This window comes from Dermochelys coriacea, chromosome 14 (assembly GCF_009764565.3).
Source record: "Dermochelys coriacea isolate rDerCor1 chromosome 14, rDerCor1.pri.v4, whole genome shotgun sequence".
Taxonomy (NCBI): domain Eukaryota; kingdom Metazoa; phylum Chordata; order Testudines; family Dermochelyidae; genus Dermochelys; species Dermochelys coriacea.
The window spans coordinates 3,205,170-3,229,929 of NC_050081.1; the positions used below are offsets into that span (position 1 = coordinate 3,205,170).

Genomic DNA, 24,760 nt, shown 5'->3' on the forward strand with positions numbered 1-24,760 from the left:
CATAGCCAGCCCTGACTCCTGCCTGCCATCACACAACCTTTGGCCTGGAAAAGCCCCCCACCCCCGCCAGGTGGCTGCCAGGACCCTCAGGCCAAGGTATTTGGTGTCCCTGTAAACTCCCCTCGGCTGGATTGCTGCTCGGTATGCCAGAAATAAACAGCCGCAGAGTGCCGGGCTTGGCCCGGGGCAGGGAGCCAGGCAGTGGGCAGTGCAGGGAGGGGAGGTAGCCAATGCCCATGGCAAAGGTTCTGGTGCCTGGGCCCAGGGTCCATCTATACCAACTGGCTGGGCCTGCCAACAGGCGCTAACATTCGGGGCTGCAAAAGGCCCTCGGGGGCTGGACCCCGCTTTGTGCTCCTTCCCTGCTCGGTGCTGGGAGGTGGGCTAGTGGGGTTGTTAGCTAATGAACTGGGTGCCTCTGAGACAGCGGGGAGGGCTGATCCCTGCTGGGGGGCAGCTCTGCCTCCCCTGACCTCTCTGCTCCCCACAGTGGAGGATGAAGACTTGGTGGCCGTTAACCTTCGGAACCTGGCGACCATTGCTGCCCTGGTGGAGGCGACCGGTGAAGAGAGCAGCCCTCCCTGCCTCAGCCCCCTGGCAGTCCCCCTGGCCCCCCGCACACGGGGCCTGCGACGGAAATACACCTGGACCCCCAAACCCAAACCTGTGAGTGCCAGCCTTGCTGCCCTTCCAGTGCTGACCCCCCCAGTCTCTGCAGTATATGCCAGGGCCCACCCAAGCCACGCACCGGCCTGGATTCCAACCGGCAACCCCCTGGGAAAGGCCCCCAAGCCCTTTTCCCTCTCTGAGCCCCAGAGATGGTGGCATCTCTCTCTGCTCCTGGGAGCCCTGTGTTCTCTCCCCCAGCCTCCCTTTGGCCTCTGGGGCCCTGGGCCCACTGACAGTCGAAGGGCCTACCCAATGTTTAGTCTGGGGTTGTCCAGGGCTCCTGCCACACTCCAGAGCTAAGTGTGTTCCCTGGCACATGGGGATTCCAGGGCGCTCCCTGTCTCGTCAAGGTCACCCATCAGGCTCCTCCCTGAGGAGCCCGGGTGCCTCACACTGTTGGGACAATGGGAACTGGAGCCATGGGGACCTGCTGGCTGGGTGGCGTGGCCCGTCGCTGACAGATGGATCCCTCCTTGCACCTGGGATCCTGGAGAGAGGGGCCATCCCAGCTGGAAGGGAATGCACCCGGGCTTCTCCCCCCCAGGCAGCTGATGCTGCCCTTGGCCCTTTGCTGGGCTCCAAAGGCCGGTTCAGGCAGAGAAGGGGGGCCAGGATGGTGATGCCAACGAAGGGAGCAGCTGGGGACATGATGCCCGGCCGCCCAACCTGCAGGCCCTTGGCTCTCCTCCCTCATGCTGATGCTGGGCCTGCCCCGCCAGGTCTGCCCCCTGAAGGCCGCCATTGAGCAGCTGGACACGCAGGAGGTGGAGATGCGGCTGCGGCTGGCAGAGCTGCAGCGCCGCTACAAGGAGAAACAGCGGGAGCTGGTGAAACTGCAGCGACGGCATGACCATGAGTACGTCCCCCTCTACGCGCCCCTGCCCATTGGCCTTTTGAAGCCCCCCTCCCACAGCGACAGCAGGGCATGGGCCAGGAGGCCAGTCTGTGAAAGGGGCAGGGGATGGGGTGTGGGGTAGGTGGGGCGGGGCGGGGGAAGCCGGCACAAAGGAAACACTGCCCAGTGTTCCAGGAGGTGTCAGAGCCCCAAGGAGAACCTGTAATAGCAGCAGAAAAACAAGGCAGGTGAAAAGTCACTGGTGTGATGAGTTTGGGGCCGTTCTCAGCCTAGTTCATGCAATGAGCCAGTCAGTGGAGAAGACGCAGGAATCCAGAGCAGAGGGCAGGTGGGGGGCGAGTTCCCAGGGGATCTCCTGGCATCACTCTGGTTTTGTTGTGGCTGGTGCCCACAGGCATGACGAGAGCTCGCGGAGTCCGGCGCGGCGCGGCCCGGGGCGGCCGAGGAAACGGAAGCACTCCAGTACCCTCGGCACCTTGCGGCAGAACAACGTGCTCAGCAGGGCTGACGGCAGGAAAGTCAAGTGAGTGACGCTGCGTGTGGTGCTGTCGGAGGAGGGATTATGGGGATATGCCAGCAGCTGGGGCCCCTGGCTCTGGGGGTCACTCGGCCCCAGGAAGCCCCGTGCTCTGGCTCCAGGGGGTGTGCTGCATACGTTGCCTTGTGGCATGGGAGGGTGGGGGCTCATTCCCCATCCCCGGCGTGGTAGATATGACTCTGGGCGCCCCTGCTTGGCTGTCTTAGCGAGCCCCAGGCTGAAAGCCCACAGGGCAGAGAGCCCTTCAGGGCCTGGTGGGGGCACGCCGAGTGCTGGGCACTGCCCTGTGTGTGTGTGGGCCTCAGCTGGGACTATAAACCTGCGGCCCCCTGCACTTGGCAGGAGCGTGTCCTGGTGTCCTTGCTCTCCTTCCTGCTTCTGCTTGGCACTGCCCGCCTCATGGCTCCTCATCCCCAGAAACGGCAGCGTTTCAGGGGCAGGAGATGCGGTCACTGTGTGTGCAATTGGCAGAGCGCGCTGGGATCCAAATGGGGCTGAAGAAAGGGCTGGCTGGCTCCAAGGTTGGCTTCCTTCTTCCTCTCTATACAGTGTGCTCCCTCCCCAGCTCGCCGAGCTGAGCGGTTCCGACTTGCCTGCACTGTTCCATGGAGCCCCCCCGCTTCGAAGGGGAAGGCAGCGTTGCATAAAAGCCTCTTTATCTGTGCTGTATAAAGTCATTGGTCACGCTGCAGTGCTGTTCATTGCTGCTGGCTCTTTATTATTATCCATTAGCCGCCCGGCGCAGTCATTCTCGCACTCACGGGCCCTGTATAATTGTCCTTCTCTGCTACAAATTGCCTCTCCCGGCAGGCCCATTTGCATAAATCCTCTGAGCTAGTCCAAACATGATTGGAGTGTGTGCATGCAGTGCATCAATCCTGATGATTTGGTAATAATAGTTAAATCTGTACTAAATGGTTCCTTCAATTAAGACAGAGAAAAAAAATTAATCTCGAGGTTTTATGTCACAAAACATTAGCAAATGGAGTGAAGGTTAGAGTTAAAAAAAAAAAAAAGCAGTTAGTGTTGGCTTAGGGTTGCAACATGGCTCGACCATATGGCTGGTGGGAATTCTCCTGGGCTGTTTGGACAACTGGTTTTGCTCCCTCCGCCCAGTCCAGGGGAAAGAGGAGAAATCTCCCTCACCCCCATCCTCAAAGCTCTGCAGCCCTCAGAAAAACAGTACGCTGAACGCAGGGCCAGCTCCCTGGGAGGAGAGTCCAACCCGGAGACACCACGCGCTGCCCCGACTGGCACCACCGGAGTGCCCCGCCTGTCAGCCCCGCGTTGCCTGTAGCAGGTCTGTGTCCTCTGGTGACTGAAGAAAAGAGGTTCCAGGCTCCTCCACAGATACCTGGGCTAAGCACGACTGGACTCGTGCAAGAAGCCGGGCCAGGGCTGCCCGAGCTGCCAGCTCTCTAGTGGGGAAGGAGGGGCAGAAAATGCCATGGTGAGGCCCAGGCCAGGGGACTGGCATACCTGGAAATTCCTTCCCAGCTCCAGATCTGGCCACTTCCCTCCCCTGGTGCATGGGCCAAAGTCACTGGAGCTTCTGCTTTCCTGGCGTTGCTGATAAAGGACCCAACAGGAACCTCAGATGGGTCTGTGCCATTTACCCGGGCGGTGGCCAGACTAAGGTGTGTTCCTGCTGCTCACGTGTGCACGTGTGTGCTCATGCACATACTGTCTTGCACAGATGCAGCCACACAGACCGACACACTCACGTATATGTGCTCCAGTGCATACCCATGGACATGTTCATCACACAGACACGTCTGTGCTCCAGTGCACACACACAAGTGCACAATCACACAACCCTCCACTTGGCCAGACCCGCCAACTGCACACAGCCACGCCCCGTGTTCATGCACCCACACACGGCCTTGCGGCGGGCTCCCTGTGCTCACCCTGCACTCTGCACACGTGTGTGCTCTGCACCCATCGTGCTGACACCCCCCTGGCTTACACGCTGCTTGTGACCCTGTGTGCATGCACATCTTTGCACAGATGCCCCCGCCACATGCACTGGCCCCGCACCCCAGGAAATCTGCCTCTGCAGGCTGTGAGTCTGCAGCCCCACACACAGGCCCTGCCCCTCCCTGTGTGCCACATGTGGGATCTTGGCCACAGCCATACGACAAGGGCTCCTCCAGCAGCTGCAGCTCTGGCCCTTTGGCTGCCGTCCTATCACTAGCATTCCTGCCTCCTCAAGCTCCCCAAGGGCACAGAGCCATCTGAGCAGAGATGCCTCCCAAAGCCAGACACTCCCCTGGAGCAAAGCTGTGGCCTTGGGCTGTGGAATCTCCTTGCAGGGCCCTGTTCCTTTCTGGCTGGCCCAAGGGCCCCAGCCGGTGACTTGGGGAGCTGGGAGCGTCCCTGCCTCTCCTCCTGGCTCTCTGGTTAGCTGGGGATTCCCTCCCTGCTGCCTGGAGCTGACACTGGGTGCTAGAGTCACCCAAGGGCGCCGGGTCAAAAGATTGAGTGAAAGTGTCAGGCCCTGCCAGAGGAGTGTGAACAGGAGCTGCCTTGTGGGTGCGGGGCCCGGGGACAGCCTCAGACCCTAGCCAGGAACTCCAGGGCAGGGGAGCAAAGTCAGCTTCCCTGGAGCTTGGGGCTCAGCACCGCTCCTGGCATGGAGGGGCTCCAGGCGCCAGACCTTGGAGCAGCGAGATGCCCTGGTTTGGGGTGGGCAGCAGCGTTGGGAAGAAATGAACAGGATGGGTAAATGAGCCCCATTCAGGGAGCCCCGGGGGGGGAGGCATTCGCCCCCACCCAGCCCTGGGCTTGAAATCCCTGGGGGGTGTCTGCTCCAGCTCATGCCCAGATGCACGGGCAGTGCCCACAGAGCCACAGGCAGGGTTGTGGAACCGCCAGGGCGGGCACTGGTGTGTGGGGCCCAGGGTCTGTCCAGCTGATTGCACAGTGGGGATGGGGGGGCGTGGCTGGTTCTGGCACCCTGACCCACAGCATCTCTGTGCGCTGCTTCCCGGGAGGTGCTGTGATCTGAGTGCTGAGGGGCAGGGCAAGGGGGGGTCTGATACCCACTGAACTTGCTCCACTTGTGACCTGCTTCCCATCCCAACCCATCCCCCACCCCCTTGGCCCAGCTGCCGCTCCCAGGCCCTGCCTGGTTTTTACTGCAGTCTAATGACTAAAGCAATTAGTCAGTAATAAATGCCCCCAGCCCCGGGAGGGCAGCACCTGTGCATCTCCCACAGTCTTCGGGGGGGGGGTGGTCTCCCCCACCGCCGCTCACCAGTGGCAGCACTGACATCCTCGGACGGGACAGGCCAGCCCCACGTGGGAGCTGCCTTTCCCCTGCCAGCCCCATGCCCATAAAGCGCCCTAACAGCTGGGGATGGCCATTCATTTTTGGTGAAAGAGGCGATTGTCCGTGGAGCAGGTTGCCCCCGTATTAATTAGCTCCAGCAGCAGCCGCCTCGCGGGCTCTGGAGGAATGTGGCAGGAAGGCACAAAAGCCCAGGAATGTCCCAGGGAGAGGACTCCCCCCCCCACCCCCAAAAGGGGAGCAGATGCGGAGTGGGGGTGTGGGGGGTGGATCTGGCCTATCCCAGCTGCGGCCTGCATTGTGTTCATTGTTGGGTGGGGGGATCCCAATGCAGCCCATCCCCTGCCCCCGGCCCCCAATACATCTGCCAGGGAAGGAAGGGGCACAGGGCCGGTGCCAGAGAGGCTGAAGGGCAATAACACTTCGCATTGTCTGTGCAGCCTCTCAAAGGATGTCAAAGCACCACAATGGATTTTGCCTTCCCGTTCCCCTCTAGGGGTGCAGAGAAATCTCAGTGACCCCATTTTATACAGTGAGAAACTGAGGCAGGGAGAGACCTGGCGACTTGCCCCGTCGCATCGCTGGGACAAGAACCCAGCGCCAGGCCGGGGTGGGCATTTGGAGGTGCTTTGCTCCAGCATGGACCTGGCTCATCACCAGCTGTTTGTCACGGGCCTTGGCTCCATAGAACATGGCTCTGGGCAAAGGGGCCGGGTGGGGGCAAGGCAGATCCTTCCCCCACCCCCCTAGGCTGCCCGGTGCCGGTGCAGTTCACGGTGCTGCTCAGGGCCCCAGGCTCAGCGGCTGTGGGGAGCTGGTGCTGCTGGGCTAGGAGCGTTCCTGGGAGAGTGCTTGGCTGGTCAGGCTCTGCCCATTCTGCACGGGGCCATGGGGCCTGGCAGTGGGGCTGACATTGAGGTGGAGGCTGGCTGGGATTCCTGGGGCAGCCGGCAGGACAGGGTTCCTGGGGTGGGTCTGGCAGTGCGGCGGGGCTCCTGGCAGGGTGGGGCTGATGGGGGGTAGGGTTCCTGGCAGGCTAGGGCAGATGGCGGGGTGGGCAGGCTGGTGGTGGGACTGGATTCCCAGCACCACGGGACAAGGCCCACCTGTCAGCAGCTCTGCATGCCCGGTGCACTGAGGGATGCTCTCCCCCACTCACAGGGCCGTGAAGACCAGCCTGTCCCTCCTGTGCTCGGAGCTGCGGAGTGACGGCGAGCCCAAGAAGAAGCGGAGCAGGATTGCTGAGGCGACCTACAGCAGCCTCAAGGGCACCCAGGTGAGTGTCTGCTGCCGGCAGGCTCTCGCCGGGAACGGCCCCGCCGGGCTGGCTGGGGGATGTGGGGGGCTGAACTGGTGCCAGCCCAGAGCCTGGCACGACCACACCACCTGCTCCAGAGAGGAGCCTCCAGCTGGATGCTGGGGGAGGGCGCTGGGCACAGTGCTCAGGGTCTCTGGGGGGCGTTGGCTGCTCCACACATGGGGCCCCACCTGGGGGGCCCCATTTCCAGCCAGCCCCAGCTGGGAGGAGCAGGGATGAGCACCGCTGGGAAGACCAGCTCCTCATCTGGCAACGGGGGACAGGAGAAGCCATTGGTGAGGGGCCGGGCGGCAGGGCAGAGCACGGTGGGTGGGCCCGCAGGGGTGGCCGGTGGCTACTCAGGGCTGTGCTGTCTCCGGCCCATGCAGGACAAAGTGCGGTGCAAGAAAAGCAGCTCCCAGAGTAAACTCGCTGCCAAAGCGGCTCACAAGGTCTCCCAGCTGAAGCAGAAAGTGAAGAGCAAAGGGCTCCCGGCGGGCATCAGCCCCTTCCGCAGGAAAGAGCCCAGCCCTGGCAGCAGGATCCAGAAGAAACTCTCCAGGGCTAAGGGCGCCAAAGCCGCGGTTTCCACCAAGTACCCGCAGCAGGACCTGGCCAGCCGGGAGACTGCTCACTTCAAAGCCATGCCCAGCACGGGGGCAGCCGGCGCAGGTACGGGAGTGGGGCAGGGCACGGGCCAAGGGTGCGGGGCCACGGCACAGTCGGGTCCCCCTGGCACCTGGCCCTAGGGCTGCCCCCCCTTCATACTGCTGCAGGGAGGCCCTTGCTGCTCTGGGCACGAGTCTCAGCTCCATGGGTGAGGGAAGGGGCATCCCTCCCTGGGCACAGGGCAGCTGGCAGGGCAGGGCTGCAGTGGCAGCGAGCTGTTCCTGGCTGCTGCTGCTCGGCCATGCTCACCGCAGGCTCCCTGGGGTGCCGGCTCTGAGAGCGGGGCAGGGGGCTCCCCAGGGCTAGGGGCCGTGCACAGAGGTGAGCGCTAGAGCTGCAGCTATTGGGGAAAGGGAGGGGAGGGGAGGCCAACAGATGGAGGAATCTCTGTGGGACGCGGAATTTAGAAATAGCTCTGTCTGCCTGGCCCGGGGCTGGTTCCTGAGGGCGACCCCGCAGCTGCCAGGCAGGGTTATCGGGCAGCCAGGCCCTGACACACACGACTGGGGAAAAGCCTCGGCTTCCTCTCCCCAAAAGCCCTTTGGTCCGGCAGAACAAAGAGAGGGGCCCGCCTGGGCAGGATGCAGGAAGGAGGAAGCTGAAGCAGGAAGCGCTCGCTGCGAAGGAGCAGGAGGTGCCATCCCCGGGGAGCGTCCTCCCCAGGTGAAGGGGCAGAGAAGCGGGAAGGGCAGATAAGACGAGGAAATCCAAGGCTCTTTGTGCCGGCCCTGGTTGTGTCTGGCTGCAGCAAACCTCTCCCGGGTGCCCAGCTCTGCCTAGCATGGCTCTGCTCTGCTCTGCTCCTGTCAGGAGGGGTCCTACCTCCCGACTGGCCACTGGATTGGGGCCAGAGAAGGGGGATCCCAGCCCTGCACCCAACCCCTCTGGGGATATCCCCAGGGAAGCCCCAGGATGGCTTCCAGAGACTCCCCCAGCCACTCTCGGACTGACCCGTGGTTGCAGGCCAGGTGCTGCCAGCAGGAGCTGAGCGAATTTGGCTGCAATTCCCCGGGCACCAGGTCACACCCCATGTCCTGCCATGCGGGACTTGCCGAGTCCCCTGCGGCTGCCCAGTGGGTCCCTCCCTGATCCCAGGGCCGGGCAGGGCAGTGTTGGGAGAGGGGGTTGAGTAGGGATGGCCCCACTGCGCCCTCCGGCTGGTGCTCAGCCTCACGCCCGCCATTGCAGTCTCTTCCTCACCCCTCCCGGCCTGGCCTCCCCCTGCAGACGCAGACTACGAGAGCGAGGACGGTGCCGCCCTGTCACCCGACGAGACCCTGCCCCCCTCGGTGCCCCCCGCCGTGGTCGGGCCCTCTCCATCCTCGGTGGTGAAGATGGAGGCCAATCAGAAGGCGAAGAAGAAAAAGGAAAGGCAGGGGTTGCTAGGTAACGGGAAAGGCAGGCCGGGGGTACCAGGGATTGGCAGGTGCCAGGCGCAGGGAGCACAGGGCAGGGGGCCCCTGGCACAGACCCTGCTGAGCAGGGGGCAGGCCATGGAGGCTGAGCTGCCTTGCCCAGAGCAGGGACAGCACGTTGAAGGGGCTCATGCTGGCACCGTCCGTGCTGTACCCAGCACCTGCCCCATCTGCCTACTTCAGGAGGCAGCGAGCGAAGCCAGATGCTTTGCTCGGCAGCTGCCCTGATGGAAACGTGTGGCCGGCTGGCCATGGTTCAGAGTCAGTGCAGGGAGAGCACCCCCGGGCACGAGGTCGGGGGGGCACCATGCAAAAGGAGTCCCTGCTTCCCCTGCGGGTGCCCAAGGATGCTGGCCCGCATGCCAGCACTGGGCCCCTACTCCATGGTGGGCTCGGGACAGGCACAGGCTGGCAGTCACCAGGACTCCTGGCCTAAGCAGCCTGTCCCTCCCGTCTCTCCCTGCAGGGCCTTGTCGAATCTCCAGCCCAGAGGGCGAAGTCAAGATCAAGCGGCGCCCAGGGAAGCCTGGCACGGGGAAGCTGGAGAAAGTGCCTGCCAGGAGGAAGACAGGGGGCTGCGAGGGGGCTGCTAAGAAGAAGCTGAAGGGGAAGCCCAAGGAGAGCCTGCGGCAGCTGGTGAAATCTGGCGTGGGCAGCCTGGCAGCCAGCAACAGCCCGTTCCCCAGCACCGACACCAGACAGTTCACACCTAGGGAGGATGGGGCCAAGATTTCCAGCGAGCGCTTGAAGAAAGCCACCCGCAAGACAAAGGTGCTGCAGTCGGCCCTGCGGGTGAGTGCTGGGGGTCTGGGGGCTCCTGTGGGTGAATGCAGGGGGCAAGAGGGCTCTTGCGGATGAGTGCTGGGGGTGCTGAGTGTGGAGAGGCTGGGGGCTCACAGGTGGGGGGGTGTTGCTTGATGCAGGGCAGTGGGCTGTGGTTGGGGGTCTCTGGGCCACAGCCATGCACTGTCAGGACCGGACGCGGGCAGGAGCTGGCTGTGCGCTAACCCCCCACCCCCCTCCGCCCCTCCCCGGCAGCGGAAGAACGGGGCGTTGGCCCTGGCCCTCTCTCCCAGGAATGCCAAGACCATCCTCAGCAAAGGCAAGAAGCTGGGCAAGGTGAAGAGCAAGGTGGCCACCAAACAGGTAAGGAAGCCAGGCAGCCCTGCCCCCCCACTGCAGCAACCTCTCCTCTACCTCTGCCAGCCCTGCCCACACCCCGCTACAGCAACCCCTCCCCCACCTCTGCCAGCCTTGCCCACACTGCCTCTGCAGCAACCCCTCCCTCACCTCCATGAGCCCTGCCCCCACCCCTGCTACAGCAACCCCTCCCTCGCTTCCACCAGCCCTGCCCCTACCCCCGCTGCAGCAACCCCTCCCCCATCTCTTCCAGCCCTGCCCCGCTGCAGCAACCTCTCCCCCTCCTCTGCCAGCCCTGCCCCCATCCCCACTGCAGCAACCCCTCCCACACCTCCACCCCTGGCAGCAGCCCCCATGGACCCTAGTCTGTGGCATAGGAGCCAAGCCCTGAACCACATCCTGTCCAACCTGCCACGGTTGGGAAGAGAAGAGACGCTGAGGCCAGCTGCCTGCAGCCCCTTGACTAGTCACCAGCCCCCCAGCCGTCCAGAGATAAGGGGCTGGTCAGAGTCCTGTGGGCACGGAGCCATCTGGAGAGACCGAGCTGGCCTCGGGGCAGCGGGGGCTGGAGTCCTGTCCAGGGCTGTCTTTGGACCTTAAGGGGGGACTGGGGGTCGGGAGGAGAAGCAGCGAGAAGCCCCTTGGGGCCATCCCTCCCTCCAGACGCTCCCAGGCTTCCCCCGGGCCCCCTGAGACATTCGCTTCCCCAGGCTGGCTGGGCTGCAAGCAGAGCTGAGCTCCCTGCTGGTGCTGTCGGGAGAGACCCAAGTTCAAGGCCTGGCTGAGCCACCAATGCACTCAGTGGCCTGGCTGGGGGCTGGGTGAGGGGCTCCCTGGCGGCCCCCAGACCACAAGGGGGTGGTTGCTCATGGCCCCCGGCACTCTGTCCCCACAGTGCAAGGGGCGGGCGGTCAGCAAGCTGCTGGAGAGCTTCACCGTGGAAGACGACTTCGAGTTCGACGACAACAGCAGCTTCTCAGAAGAGGAGGAGAGCCCGCGGCTGGGGGCTGAGCAAGGCGCAGCCCACGGTAAGCTCAGCCACCCGGGCAGATCCCAGAGCTGCCAGGCCACTGGGGGATGGGGGAAGATGGCGCCATTCTCCAGTAAATGCAGCCTGGGGTGTGGGATGAATGGACACCGCTCAGGGGGGTCCAGGGCAGAGGAGTCAGTGCTAAGGCACCCGGCTCAGGACTCCTGGGTCCTCGCCTGGCTTTGTGTGTGACTGCCCTGTGCCTACTCTGTGCCTCAGTTTGAGCCATTGGGGCTCTCAAGAGTGGGGCCATGGGGCTCAATCCAGTACGTCTTGCAGCGCTCTGGGATCCCTGGAGCGAGGTGGGGCCACAGAGTGACGGGCCAGGATCCCGGGGGCACAGTGCACCCCACGGCTTGTTTCAGTGCTCTGTAACAAGAGCCAGGATCCCATGGGCAGCCCCCAGAAGCCAATGAGCATGCTCCGGATCCCTAAGCCACGGGAGGGGCCATGAGGCGTGAGAGTGACCGTGGTGTGGCTTGCCTTGCGGGCACGGTGTAGGCAGGGGGGCAAGTGCTGGCCGCCTGGGGGACTCATGCCCCATCTTCTCCCCCAGCACACTCCTGTACTATCCGCAAGGAGGACCTGCGGGACGGCCTGCACGTGCTCATCCCCAAGGAGGACAGTCTGCTGTATGCCGGCAGCGTCAAGACCCTGCAGCCTCCGGACATGTAAGGCCCACACTGGCATGGGGGAGAGACCCGGGGGGGGGACCCACGAGGAAGGAGATAGACGGATGGACAGACAACCCCTGCACGGGTGGGGCTGCTGTGATGCCCCTGGCCCGCCATTGTAGGTTGCTCTCTCGTCCCTTTTGGATTTTCCCGGCCGTTCTCCCCCGGAGAGGCCACTGAAAGCGATGATTCTCTGGGAACGCTCTTGGGATACGAAATGAGTCCTGTCCCAGTCCAGCCCCCCACACCCTTGTCCTGCCTCTCTCACGGCCGCTGCAGCGGGCCCTTGGTTTACCACGCTGGCCTTGTGACCCCAGACTGCCGTCCAGCATAGCCACTCACTGGGCTCCAGGCCTCTCGGGCCGGACGTCCCACCTTCCCCCTTCTGGGTGAGCTCCGAAAGCGGAGGTGAGCCCCTTCCTCCCGCCGTGCTGGCCTGACTCCTTTGTTCACTCAATCCCCCCTGCAGCTACAGCGTTGTCATCGAGGGGGAGAGAGGAAACCGCCAGCGGATCTACTCCCTGGAGCAGCTCCTGCAGGAAGCCGTGAGTGCTCTGCTCACCCTGGGTAAACACAGAGCTTGGCCCAGAGTCCCGGGGAGGGAAACAACCTGCCTCAGACAATCGGAAGGTCCCGGCCATCTGTGCAGGGCAGCCTTCAAAGCGCGGGCAGGAAGGGCGGGCTGGCGAGCGCCCGGCCAAGGCAAACAAGGGCAGGCGCGCACAATGCGCTGGGTGAGGCCAGCGGGGGACGGGAGCCAGGCCGGGACAGCAGCAGAGCACCCCGGGCAGCGGCTGGAGCACAACAGGACAAGCTGACCCAGAACCCCACTGGTTCCCCGCCCCGCGTACACTCCCCAGGCAGAGCTCTCCCCACATGGTGCGACAGACTTCTCCCCACACCCTTTGGGGGGAAGGAGGCCCCCGCCCTGCCGAGGAGCCCCTAGTGACTCGCGCTCTTGTCTCCTTCCAGGTGCTGGACGTCAGACCCCAGTCCAGCCACCACCTCCCGCCAGGCGCCAGGGTGTGCGCGTACTGGAGCCAGAAATCCCGCTGCCTCTACCCGGGGAACGTTGTGCGAGGTGAGGAGCCTGCAGGGTGCAGGCCGGGGCGCAGGTGCAGGTGCCGGGGCAGGAGCCGTTCGGGCCGTGGGGCAGTGCAAGCACTCCTGGGCTGGGGTTAGAAATGCAGAACTGAGGCTGGTGCTCAGGTGCCAGGCAGGGGTCCCAGGACAGGGGCAGCGAGAGGAGAGGTCAGCAGGGCTGGCATCTCCCTGGCACACAGCTGGGAGCTCAGCTCTGCCAGGGACATGGCCCTGCAGACATGCCTGGGCAGACGGGGCGAGACAGAGGGAGCGCAGAGTGAGTGCTGGCGGGGGGAGCTGGGAATGGGCCTGGCTGCAGGAGGACACTCATTGTGCTGCATGCGGATGCGACTGTGGCCCAGAGATGCCCATGCCATCAGCGCATCCCTCCCCCTGTTTGCTGCCTCTAGTGCAGCCTCACCTGCTCAGGGCTTTGTCCTCAGCGGGGGACCAGGCTGCTCTGGCAGTGGGGTGGCCCCCCCACTCGCCCAGCGCTGGGGCTCCCCCTCCCCTCTGCCCATACTGACACCATGTCCCCCCAGGTCCCTCCAGCGACGAGGAGGAGGAGGACCTGGACTCGGTGATGGTGGAGTTCGACGACGGGGACACAGGCCACATCTCGGTGTCCAACATCCGCCTGCTGCCACCGGACTACCAGATCCAGTGTGAGTCGCCCAGCTGGGCCCCGGTGGGGGGCGGGGGGCCGTGCCGTGCCCTGCCTGGGGCTGGGGGGAAGCCCTGCAGAGAGGCACAAGTTGGGTATGCAGGGCCAGGGGCCAGAGTACTGGCCTCGCGCTGCCAGGGGACCGGGCAGGGACTCAGCCAGGTCTCCCTGCCTCTGGAGCCTGGGCTGGCCCATCTGGCTATGGGCACGAGTCTCCTCCCCAGCCCTGACGCTCGCTGTGGTTACAGGCACGGAGCCCTCCCCCGCCCTGCTGGTATCCAGCACATGCCGGCGGACGAAGCGGTCTTCCAGTGATGCCCCCCCGCCCAGCGAGGCGGTCCCCAGCCTGTGTGTGGACGGGCGTGAGAGCGCCGAGCCAGCCAAGAACTCCAGCAAGAAGGCTGCTGGTAAAGAGAAAGGCGGTAGGTAGAGCTAGGGGCTGGGAATTAGCCTCCCAGTGGGCCAAGGATCCATTGCCTACTCTGCTAAAGCCAGCCAGCAGAGCTACGCTCTTCCCTGGAGGGAAAACTCCATAGGGGCCTGGGACTGGCCTAGCAGGGAGCTGTGGGTCGGGAGTGAGGGGCACCAGCAGAGCTGGGGTGGTGGAGCCCAGGGCTGGGTAGCAGGGGGCTGCAAGTCAGACTGGGCTGGCAGAGCTGCACCGTGGGGGCCACATGCACCCTGCTGGCATCATACTCCTCTCCAGCCAGCGCATTCGTCCCCGACTTGAGAGCTGAATTGGCACAGCCATGCCTGGGGACCCGCATGTGCGGGGCTCAGTACCGGGGGCGGCACATTTGGGAGGCTCTGGCTGTGGATCAGGAGCCTGGCAGAGCCCGGAGCTGTTCCCAGCCACAGCAGCACCTTGGCACCCATGGCCAGCCATCGCCCTGACCCAGCTGTTTCCCTCCCCGGCAGGTAAAGCTGATGTGCTGGCCATGGGTGCCAAGGTGCTGCCACCGGCTGACCACTTCCTGGGCCGGCGTGGCAGCCCCCTGCTGAGCTGGTCGGCGGTGGCCCAGACCAAGCGGAAGGCGGCCAGCAAGAACCCGGCCGTGCTGCAGAACCTCTTCCAGCTCAATGGCAGCAGCAAGAAACTGCGGGCCAAAGAGGCGCTTTTCCCCGTGCACAGTGTGGCCACCCCCATCTTCGGCAATGGCTTCGGGGCCGACTCCTTCAGCAGAATCGCCAGCTCCTATGCCTCCTTCGGTGCTGGCGCCAGCCTGGTTCTGCCCGGCGCCCAGAAGCTCCTGCGGGCCAAGAAGGTGGAGAGGCTGGAGGCGGAGGTGGGCAAGGGGAGCAGGAGGAAGTCGGGCAGCGAGTACCTGGTCAAGCTGGACCATGAGGGTGTGACGTCCCCCAAGAACAAGAACTGCAAGGCCCTGCTGATGAGCGACAAGGGCTTTGGGCCCAAGCTGGAGCGGCCCCTGCCCAGCCATGGCTACGCCCACCCAGCTCTGGTGGGCAAGGACAAAAAGGGGCGGGCCCCCATACACCAGCTGCCCATGGGGCTGGCGCTGCGCAAGTACTCGGGCCAGGCCGACTACGCCCTGAACTGCGACAGCGACTGCCACAGCTCCTACTCCGACATGGACGAGGACGAGGAGGCCAGCGGGCTGGGCGCCAGCGTGCCCTCGCGCTTTATAACGCGCCTCTCGGTCTCCTCCTCCTCCTCCGGCTCCTCCACTTCCTCCTCCTCCGGCTCCATTTCCACCTCCAGCCTGTGCTCCTCCGACAACGAGGACTCCTCCTACAGCTCCGACGACGAGGACTCCACCCTGCTGCTGCAGACCTGCCTCACCCACCCCGTGCCCACCCTGCTGGCTCAGTCCCAGGCTCTGCACTCCAAGAGCAGCACCCCGCAGAGGTGCTTCATCGCCAAGGCTGCCGCCGCCAGCGCCAAAGCCAAGCTGAAGCGCAAGGAGGCCCTGAGCTTCTCCAAAGCCAAAGAGTTCTCCCGGAGGCAGCGGCTGCCGTCGGTGGAAAATCGGCCAAAGATCTCCGCTTTCCTGCCGGCACGGCAGCTCTGGAAGTGGTCGGGGAACCCCACGCAGGTATGTCCAGCCCCGCCCCTGCGTACATCTGGCCCCGCCCCTGGAAGTATCTGGCCCTGCCCCTGGTATGTCTGTTCCCGCCCCCAGGGAAGCCTCAAGGACAGGGCAGGTAGAGGCCTCCCATGCGATTGTCCCTGGCTTGTTAGCGTGGGCACTGCCAGCAGGTGGGACGAGGGACAGGGCGCGCCCTTAACGGGGATGTCTTGGGTCAGGGAGCTGCTGGAACAGGCCAGCACCTCCACAAGCAGACCCCTGCCATGGAGGCACAGTCACTGCCTGAGGGGGCACCAGCTTGGCAGAACTGCCCCACCCCCACCAGGGGCACCCCATCCCCACTGCTAGCCCTGGGCCTGCCCTGTCCTGCTGGAGCCCAAGGACTCACTGAGGGAGCCTGGAGCCGCTGTATCGCTACCAGCCCCCCCGCCATCCCACCAGGGCATCCGTGCTGCTATACTGGCACCTCATCCCGGTGCCCGGGATGCCAGTGTGGGGCGGGAGGATCACGAGCTGAGGTCTGACTGTGTCTCCACCCCCCACAGAGAAGGGGCATGAAAGGCAAGGCCCGGAAGCTGTTCTACAAGGCCATCGTGCGGGGCAAGGAGACACTGCGTATCGGCGACTGTGCTGTGTTCCTCTCGGCCGGCCGGCCCAACCTGCCCTACATCGGGCGCATCGAGAGCATGTGGGAGTCGTGGGGCAGCAACATGGTGGTGAAGGTGAAGTGGTTCTACCACCCCGAGGAGACCAAGCTGGGCAAGCGGCAGAGCGACGGCAAGGTGAGGGGGTGGGCGGCTGGGCATGGACCCTGGATGGGGGGGCGTGGCTGGGCACAGACCCTGGACCTGGGCAGTGGGCTGAGCAGATGGGTGCGGAACAGGGCGGCTGGGTGCACTGGGCAGACAGACATGGGATGGGGGTGGCTGAGCATGGGACAGGGGTTGCTAGGCAGATGGGCACAGGATGGGGGCGCTAGGCAGACAGGCATGGGAAGGAGATTGTTGGGCAGACAGAGACGAGACAGAGGTTACTAGCTAGACAGGCACGGGATTTGGGCACTGGGCAGACAGGCATGGGATGAGGGTGCTGGGTGGATGGGCATGAGACGGGGCACTGGGCAGCCAGGTACAGGACAGGGTGGCTGGGTGAACAGACATGGGATGGGGGTGACGGGCATGGGATGTAGGTTGCAAGGCAGATGGGCACAGGACGGTGCTCTGGGCTGCCAGGCATGGGAGGGGGCACTGGGCAGATGAACACAAAATGGGGGTTGCTGGGTGGACCGGCACAGGATGGGGCACTGGGCGGACGGGCACAGGGCGGCCCCTTTCTCAAGCCCCCCCGGGAGAACCCGAGGATTGCGCTCAGAACAGGATGGCCATGGAGCTGCCAGCATGGTGGACAGGGCCCAGTGTCTGCATTGGGCCGGGCCGGCCGCCCGTCCAGTGGCTGAAGCCCCTGGGGCCTGCAGGGGACCCTAACCCTGCCCTCTGCCCGCAGAACGCGCTGTACCAGTCGTGCCACGAGGACGAGAACGATGTGCAGACCATCTCGCACAAGTGCCAGGTGGTGGGGCGGGAGCACTATGAGCAGCTGACCAGGAGCAAGAAGTACCAGGATCGCCAGGACCTCTATTACCTAGCGGGGACCTACGACCCCACCACGGGCCGGCTGGTGACTGCCGACGGCGTCCCCATTCTGTGCTGACCCCGCCGGGGCGAACCAACCACCCCCCGGCCACTCACTGGTAAACACGCAGGGGAAAGGAGCCGGGAACCGGGGCCAGGAGTAACCGGGCACCCTGAGGCCTTTTGCCTCCCTCTCTGGGTGGGCTGGCCGACGGAAGGGCTGCGCTGACATCGGGGAAGCTCTCCCAGCAGCATCATCTCTGCCCGTTGGAGCCAGGCCTGGTAATTATGCAAACCCCCGCCCCCCAGCGGCACGACCCCGGCGGCTCCCGCGGAGCAGCAGCCCGGATCCCGGCTGTGGGGCAGAGCCAGCCTGGCTCACCAGAGACCTGCACACAGAGCTCTCCTTCCCGTTGGCAGGCACGGAGAGATTTGAATTCAAGCCATACTGTCCCTAGTACCTCGGACTGTTTGCCAGCAGGTAAAGCAGAAATCAGGTGTATTATTCTATTTATTTCTCGTGTAAATATTGTATTTCTTCCAGGAAGTTTTATGGAAACAGAGAAACCGACAGACAAGCGGGGGGGGGGGGGGGTTGCAATGCACTGTTTGCCCCCAGCCTGGCTGAGGCTGAGGACAGCTGGGGTTTTCTGTACATAGGGAGGGAGCAGGGAGGGCCCCGGCGCACTCACCTCGCTGTTGGGACGGCGCCCACCTGGCCGGACTGTGTAATATAGACCCCCTGGGCGCGCTCCCTCGGTCCTTCGGTGTATTATTATTATTCTTATTCTGATGCTAGTGACCCCGGCGCTCTGTCGGGGGGCACGTGCCCTGTGACGGGGGAACAGAGAGAGTATATATATTATTATAAACTTGGGCAGTGAGCCCAGGCCATGCTCGGCAGGGAGCGCACAGCCCGAGCCAGCTTCCCTCGGGAACCAAACACGCCCGCCATGCACACGCATGCAGCCGCCACACGCACAGACCTGCCGCTCCTGCATGCACCCACGCCCCGCACAAGCAGGAGACAGAGCCGGACTAGGCGTCTCTCTGTGTCTCCCAGCCGCGCCAGGACCCTGGTTAAAGGACGTGGGTGGATGTGTGCAGACGGTGGGAAGGGAGGGGCATTCGCATGTGGACGTGGGCACGCGGAGGGGTGGGCATGCGGAGGGGTGCATGGGCACCGAAAGAACAAAGCGCAGGGGTGCCTGACAGCACCGAACCCCCTCCTAGTTGAGGCCGGGCAGCCCCAAACTTCTTTTCTGAATCCTATTAATCCATTAAAGCAAACTAACCCAGACCCTTTCAGGAGAAGATGTAGGGGCCTTGCTGGAGCAGGTGCTGCCCATGGGCCGTGGCTGCCCCGATGCCCTGGTCTGGGGCCCAGCTGGAGCCGAGATGTCTCTTTCCCCTGTGAGTGCCCTCGGGCCTGCAGCTCTGGCCGTGGGGCTCAGCAACCCCACAGCCAGGCTGCTCACGCAGGGGAATTGCGGCTTTTCTGAAAGCAGAAGAACCCAGTGAGAAGGTGCCCAGGCAGGTGGGGCTGAGTCAGCCGGGAGCAGATATTGCGCCCTGCTTACATCCCATTGCCCTGGCATGCCGAGTGAGCCAGAGGGGCAGTGGGTGGCTTCCTGCAGTCAAACCAAAGTACCACCACCCTGCTCACCCACCCCCATGGGGGCTATGCTGGGAGCCGGCTGGGACACTCGGGAGCAGGCCCCTGCCCTGGCCTGCCCCTGCACCTGCTCTGTGGAGGTGATTTGAAGACACCCCAGCTCTCCCACCCAGGGGCTGCCAGCATGTCTCCCACTCCCCCCATGACAGCCCTGCCCTACCGGGAGGTGACACCCACTGGGCACACTACTGGGCTCCGTGCGGCCCATGCCAGCTCAGGGTAGCATGGCCCCACTGAGCGGGTTGGGCACCCCCAACCAAGGACCAGATGTCCCCAAGCCCCCGTGCTGCCCCAGGGCCTGGCAGTCGTCCAAACTCCCAGGGCTGCAGCGGGGGCTGATGTAATGTGTTCTGAGGTGCCCCCGCAGCCCCCACTCTCCCAGTACTTTGCTGTCTGTGGTTTCTGCCCGCTCCAGTCGGGGACCCATGCCCTCACTGGGGCAGGGGGACGCTGGCTCGTCCCAGCCCCCCCTAAAGCTCCAGATAAAAGAGAAAGGAGCCTCCTCTTCCCCCGGTGGTCTCAGAGTAACCCAGATTCCTGATGAGCGCGCAAGACGCCCCCCCGGACCCTCCCCCTTGAGTGGCCGAGCCCCCCTCCCCGTGGCCGCGCTATGCTGTAAATGTGTAAAGGGCCGTTCTGCGCCGAGGGGAGGGTTTTTTTCAATGTAAACACTAAAAAACTACAACAAAAAAAGGGGGAAACACCCCGGTTTTCTGAACAGCAGACGATGTAAAGGCCTTTTAGTATGGAACTTTTCTATCGATAACTTGGCTTATGAATAAATATATGAAACCTTGCTGGGCGCCGGGTGTTCATGCCTTGTGGGACGGTGTGTGGAACCAGCCCCACGGACAGACAGGCACGGGGCACCGGGGCACGGCTCTATCCTATGTACTGGGGGTGGGCTGTGAGGGGAATGGATCGGGAGTGCCCTGCGCAGGTGGGGGAGGCATCAGAGGGAGGATCAGAGGTGCCCTGCCTTTGGGGGATATTGGGGTGAGGATCAGAGGGGAGGATTGGGGGTGCCGTGCACTGGGGGGGGCATGCCAAGGGGCATCAGTAACGGGCGGGGCTGCACAACAGTTACAGTGACAGCCATGGGCCAAGTGTGGCACTGGGGAAAGCAGGATGCCAGGACCCATCTCCATGTGACCTCGCTTTGTCTTAGCACTACTCAGAGCAGACCAACAGGACACCTAGGTTCTAGTTCCCAGTTCTGGCACTGACACCCTCTGCAGCTGCAGACAAGTCCCTTGGGGGTGGGGAGGGTGGCTCTGTGCCTCAGTTTCCCCTTCTGCCTGAGGGGGTCTCAGTGGCCTCCCCAGAGGAGAGACTGGGACTCACACAGGGGTGTGCTTTGAGATCCTTGGCTGAGCACTGTCTGGGTTCAGGCCCTGGCTGATCTGGTGCAGCCCACCCCTTTCTCCAGCAGTGTGGGGTCAGGGTCACCCCATGGCCTGACTGCAGGCCAGGCCCCCTCCCAGCCGAGCCATTTGCAGCATGGGGACTGTAAATCCCAGCACGGCCCCCCGCAGCTGCTGGCTAATGACTTCGTTTTATATCTTAATTCAAAATTTTATTGCCCTCTTCCCAAGCACAGAGAAAGAGAGGTGTAATTAGCAGCCAATGCAATTACTGCCCACCCCCTGCCCGCCGGGCCTGGCTCCAGCACCACGCTCAGGAAGGGAGCTGGAGCTGCTGCTGGCACAGCGGTCCGGATGCCCAGGGCGAGCGGGATCTTGCTGGCCTTAGTCCTCCTGCAGCAGCCATGGCAAACACATCTGCTCCCCCCAGCTCGACAGACAGACACGGGGGGGGGTGGGATAAATCGATTCACAGGCTGGTGCAGTGAGATTAATGGGTGCACTGATGACAGGCAACGGGGGGGCATTGGTGAAATGTTGGGATGTTCTCAGTTCCAACCCACATTCTCCAGACAGGGAAACTGAGGCATTTAGCTGGGACCTGACTTCCCATGGTCACACTGTGGGTCAGTGCCAGACCAGTTACAGCCCCCAGGAGCCCTGACTGCCAGTCCCACACTCAACCCCCCAGGCTCCAGCACGACCATTGAATACCATTCTCGAGGGCAGCAAGCAGCACCCAGCTTCTCTCTGGCCTGTTCTCTCCCAGCCCTCTCCCATGCCAGGGATGCTACCCCATTGCAGACCCCTGCAGGGACCATCCCTATGGAGAGCAAGTCCCACTGCATAAGGCTTTGGGGCTGGTGTGGCCGGAGCACAGCGCTGGGACCCAGACAGGGCAGATCTAACCCCAGCAGCGACACACCAGACAACTGTGGCTCCCCACGAGCATCGACGGGCAGGGGCGTAAATGCCCCGTCTGGAGCTGGGCAGATTCCAGCCAAAAAGGGGAGGACACAGACAGCACCAGGGGCTAGGCACCCCACGGGTCAAGGGGCCCCCAGCTGGGGGGCTGAGGCCAGCAGCGCAGCAATGACTCGCTTGAGGCTCTTAGCCATGGGAACGGTGGCCTTTCAGTGCCAACTTGGATCCCGTGGCTGTCACGGGGCCCCCCCATGGTGTTCTCAGCACTGGCCACGTGTGCTACCTGGCTCAGCAGAGAGGCACAGAGCAAAGGGGCCCTGGAGACCAAGCTCCCCCACCCACCCGCAGAAGTGGGGGCAGGAGGTCCAATGTTCTGTCTTCTCTCACTGCCAGCCACAGCGCCCCAAATGCCTGCCCCCCTTTTCCACCAGCCCAGCTGCTCCACGTCAATACTTTGTGTCTCTCTGCACTGTGTGGAAAGTGATCCCGCCCCAGGGGAGGCCAGCGTGCAGGCCGGGGATTCGGCGTTCAGCCCAGCACTGCTGCCCGGGACCCCCAGGCCACACCAGCCCCTTTGTCCTGACAGCCGGCTTGGCTTAATTCTGCCCAGCCGAAGAGAGACGAAATTAAACAGGAGCCGGCCCGGCCCGCAGCAAGCCTGGCACGGAGTGGGGAGCTGCACGGCCACAGGCCAGGCTCTACCCTGTCCCAGGCTGGGGGTGGGTGCCAGGAAGCGCTGGTGGTTGGATTGTTACAAGGGGCGAGCTGCCCTCATCACAGCCGGGCACAAGGGGCCATGCAGCCATGTCTCCTGGGCAGAGATCTCCAAGGCCAGCCAACCACTGACTCTCACCAGCCTGGAGCAGGCACAAGTGCCAACAAGCGCCAGGGACCATGTCACCTCTCCATGTCCCATGCACCCCCATCCCAGCCAGGGCCCACAGCTCCCTGGGATCAGGGCTTGAGGTCTCCATCCCTACTTCGCCCATCCCAGGTACCACAGGAGCAAATTCCTCTCCCCACCCACCAAGGCCATGGCCAGGTGCAACTCCCCTCCCCCTTTCCGCCCCACTCCTGTCTCCCCTGTGCCCACCCCCCTGGAGCATGGCCCACACTGTGTGGGGGGCAGCGCCCAGAACACACAGGGTTAAAAACAAAGTGCCTGGCCTGTGACCAAGACAAATGAGGCATTATGGGAACCGCCACAGCAAGATAAATGGTGGCACCGGGTGACTTTGATCAATAAACGGGACGTTGGCGCAGGTAGAGATGACAAGCGGGGCCAATCGCAATTAGTTTTTAATACCACAAACCAATTGGGGACGAGGGCACGTTAATTATTCATCCACCAAGCACTGGCCTCGCTTCCTACCGAGCTGCGCAGAGAGCAGCAGGCACCCCTGGCTGGTGCCCCACAGCTATGGGAGGGGGAGTCCGCAGGGATGCTAATGGATAGAGATTCTCCCACGTCACCCAGCCAGGTGCCCACAGAAATGGGCACATTGGCCAGTCAAGGGCGAAGCGGAGATGGGTGAGTGGGGAGGGGAGAGACACTGCAGGAGGGGCTTTCCCAGACACGCCCCCACCACAAGCTTCCAAGCGCCACATGGGCAGCCTCCCGCCCCCCAGGCAGCTGACACCTCTCACCCATCGGGCATGAGCCAACACCCACCACCAGCCCATGAGGAGCACAGACTGGTCAAGCCGCCCACATGTCCTCTCTGCCCCCAGTGCCCTCTAGATGGTGGGGCTGGCAGCCCCATGCACCCAGACCCCGTTGTCAAGTGCCAGCTGTCGCCCAGGCTCCCCACAACCTCCATCATGGCCCCTGCAGACCCAGGGCAGGAGGCTCCCTCCTGGACCAATCCCACAGGGGGCAAAAGCGATGGGCACAACCTCCTGCCCTGCCCAGCCCAGCTCCAGGCTGGCCCCAATGGGCCGCGATGGCCACCTGCAGCTTCCACGTGGTCAGGCAGGGATCATGGTGGGAGGGGAGATGCCAAGCCTAGCGGGGGAACAGGGGAAATGGGACATGAAGAGGCATGAGAGTTGGGGGAGAGGGCAGAGTGCTGTTTTATCCTGAAGACAGACAGAGCCTGAAAGTCCCAGCACGGACGCTAGTGCCCATGGAGCCAGCAGGCACCGGGGGATAGATTTTCCAAGGGCATTAAGGCCCCAAGATACAGAGAATACCAGGCACATTTGAAAATCACCCTGGGTGCCTGTCTGCACCTTTAGGTCCCTAACTCCCTTGGGCAGCCTGGCTCCCAGAGAGCACCTGGACAGTGAGCCAGTGCAGGGTGCTGCCAGGCAGAGGGGAGGGTCCCTGTCCCAAGGAGCTCCGAGGCCAGAGTGGGGGGCAGTCCTATCATTCCAGGAAAGGCCTTGCTGCAGCCTAGCTGGCTCCAGGGCAGAGCAGGGGCCCTAAGGAACAGGGGTTAAACCCCAGCAAGTTCAGCAGATACCGTGCCGAGCAGCCATTCCTGAAAGTGCCCAGCTGTGCCAGAGGCCCCAGCAGGCAGCACGAAGGGGTTCACTCCAAGGGGTTGGGATTGGCCACCATCTTTCCCTGGGGCACTGGAGCCTCGCAGCACCTGCTGCAGCCTTAGAGCTTAGGGCAGGGAGCCAGGATTCCTGTCTTCCACCCTCACCTGCCTCTGGCACACCGCATGCCCCACAAGAGGTGATGCCCCATCTAGAACCAAGGTGAACAATGCTCTACAGAGCCCTGCATGCTCATGGGGCCCCTCCTGGCCTGGGTAGGGCCTCCATATTCCCCAGCCATTTCTCTAGGTCAGGCTGGGGAAGCTCCCGGGAAGGGTGCAACATCCAGTCAGAGCCACAGGTAGCCCCAGGCTCCCACCCCTGCTGCCAGCTCAGATGGGAGCCTATCAGGCACTTTTGGCTGGACACCAGTTCAGGCTTCCTGTGCACCTGGGAGCAGGCCCCATGCAGCCAGCTCAGGCTAGGAGACACTCCTGGGAGCAGGGTGCTGAGGCCAGGGGCAGCACCGTGTGTGATCCTAAGCAGCTGGGGAAGTAGCTCCCTGGCACCAAACCTGAGCCAGTTGGCCAGGAGACCCTGCCAGAGGCCCCATGAGCCAAGCCAGCGAGCAGAGGGCCCTGAACTGCCACCCCAGGGCACAAGGCACTGAAGGGGAGGGGCCACTGGCCATGGCAAGGGGAATCAGGGCAAGGGGTGACTTTCTGGCTGGACAGTCCCTGCAGCCACCTCCCGGGCCCAGTGCTGGGCAGTAGAGATGGTCTACAGGAAGGACCCAGCAAGGAGTTTGAGGGGCTGCTCCTCCCATGCTGGGGCCGGCAGCACCCCAAGGCTGGAGCCGGGGGGTGCCAAGGAGCCACAGTGCAGGATGGCAGGAGCTACAGAACAGCAGTTCAACAGGGACTAGCCAACCCGCCTATCAAAGGGCTCAGGGGCAGGGCTGGGCTAGCAGGGGGCTACAGGTCAGGACTGAGGGGCTTTGGGGATGCTTGCATCACTCCAGCCTGCGCTATCGCTCCCCCCTTGACGCTAGGGCCAGGCAGGATGGGTCTGTTTAGGGACTGTCATGGAGGCGATGAACCCAGCTTTGGAACAGCCCCTAGGAGAAGCCTGTCAGTGGGCCAGAGCCCCTCTGGGTCTCACTCCTCCTCAGGGGAAGCCCTGTGGTTTCCACCTCCTTCGACTGCACCTCAGGGCCTGCTGGCTCCCTGCAGTGAGTGCAGGCCCCGGGTGAGACCAGTCCACTGTGCAGGATTAACGGTCCTCGCCCGTGACGACAGTGACACACAGTG

The 24,760-nt window shown here is 63.6% G+C and overlaps 1 protein-coding gene across 7 annotated transcripts in view; it reads left to right on the top strand.

The window, feature by feature from the left end:
• Window positions 1-19,474, top strand: part of BAHCC1 (BAH domain and coiled-coil containing 1) — an 89,813-nt gene extending 70,339 nt beyond the window's left edge. For 6 of the 7 annotated variants that reach the window (XM_038372080.2, XM_043496437.1, XM_038372082.2 and 3 more), the window contains 17 exons: window positions 491-666; window positions 1,389-1,525; window positions 1,920-2,048; window positions 6,514-6,628; window positions 7,039-7,321; window positions 8,546-8,704; window positions 9,200-9,525; window positions 9,772-9,879; window positions 10,769-10,901; window positions 11,460-11,574; window positions 12,047-12,122; window positions 12,550-12,658; window positions 13,203-13,325; window positions 13,573-13,746; window positions 14,243-15,378; window positions 15,918-16,154; window positions 16,876-19,474. In XM_038372080.2, coding sequence (XP_038228008.1) covers window positions 491-666; window positions 1,389-1,525; window positions 1,920-2,048; window positions 6,514-6,628; window positions 7,039-7,321; window positions 8,546-8,704; window positions 9,200-9,525; window positions 9,772-9,879; window positions 10,769-10,901; window positions 11,460-11,574; window positions 12,047-12,122; window positions 12,550-12,658; window positions 13,203-13,325; window positions 13,573-13,746; window positions 14,243-15,378; window positions 15,918-16,154; window positions 16,876-17,082 — 3,743 coding nt within the window. In that variant the 3' untranslated portion in view covers window positions 17,083-19,474. The remainder of the gene's footprint in view (window positions 1-490; window positions 667-1,388; window positions 1,526-1,919; window positions 2,049-6,513; window positions 6,629-7,038; window positions 7,322-8,545; window positions 8,705-9,199; window positions 9,526-9,771; window positions 9,880-10,768; window positions 10,902-11,459; window positions 11,575-12,046; window positions 12,123-12,549; window positions 12,659-13,202; window positions 13,326-13,572; window positions 13,747-14,242; window positions 15,379-15,917; window positions 16,155-16,875) is intronic. The other variant, XM_043496438.1, reaches the window with a different exon arrangement.
• The last annotated feature ends 5,286 nt before the right edge of the window (window positions 19,475-24,760 follow it).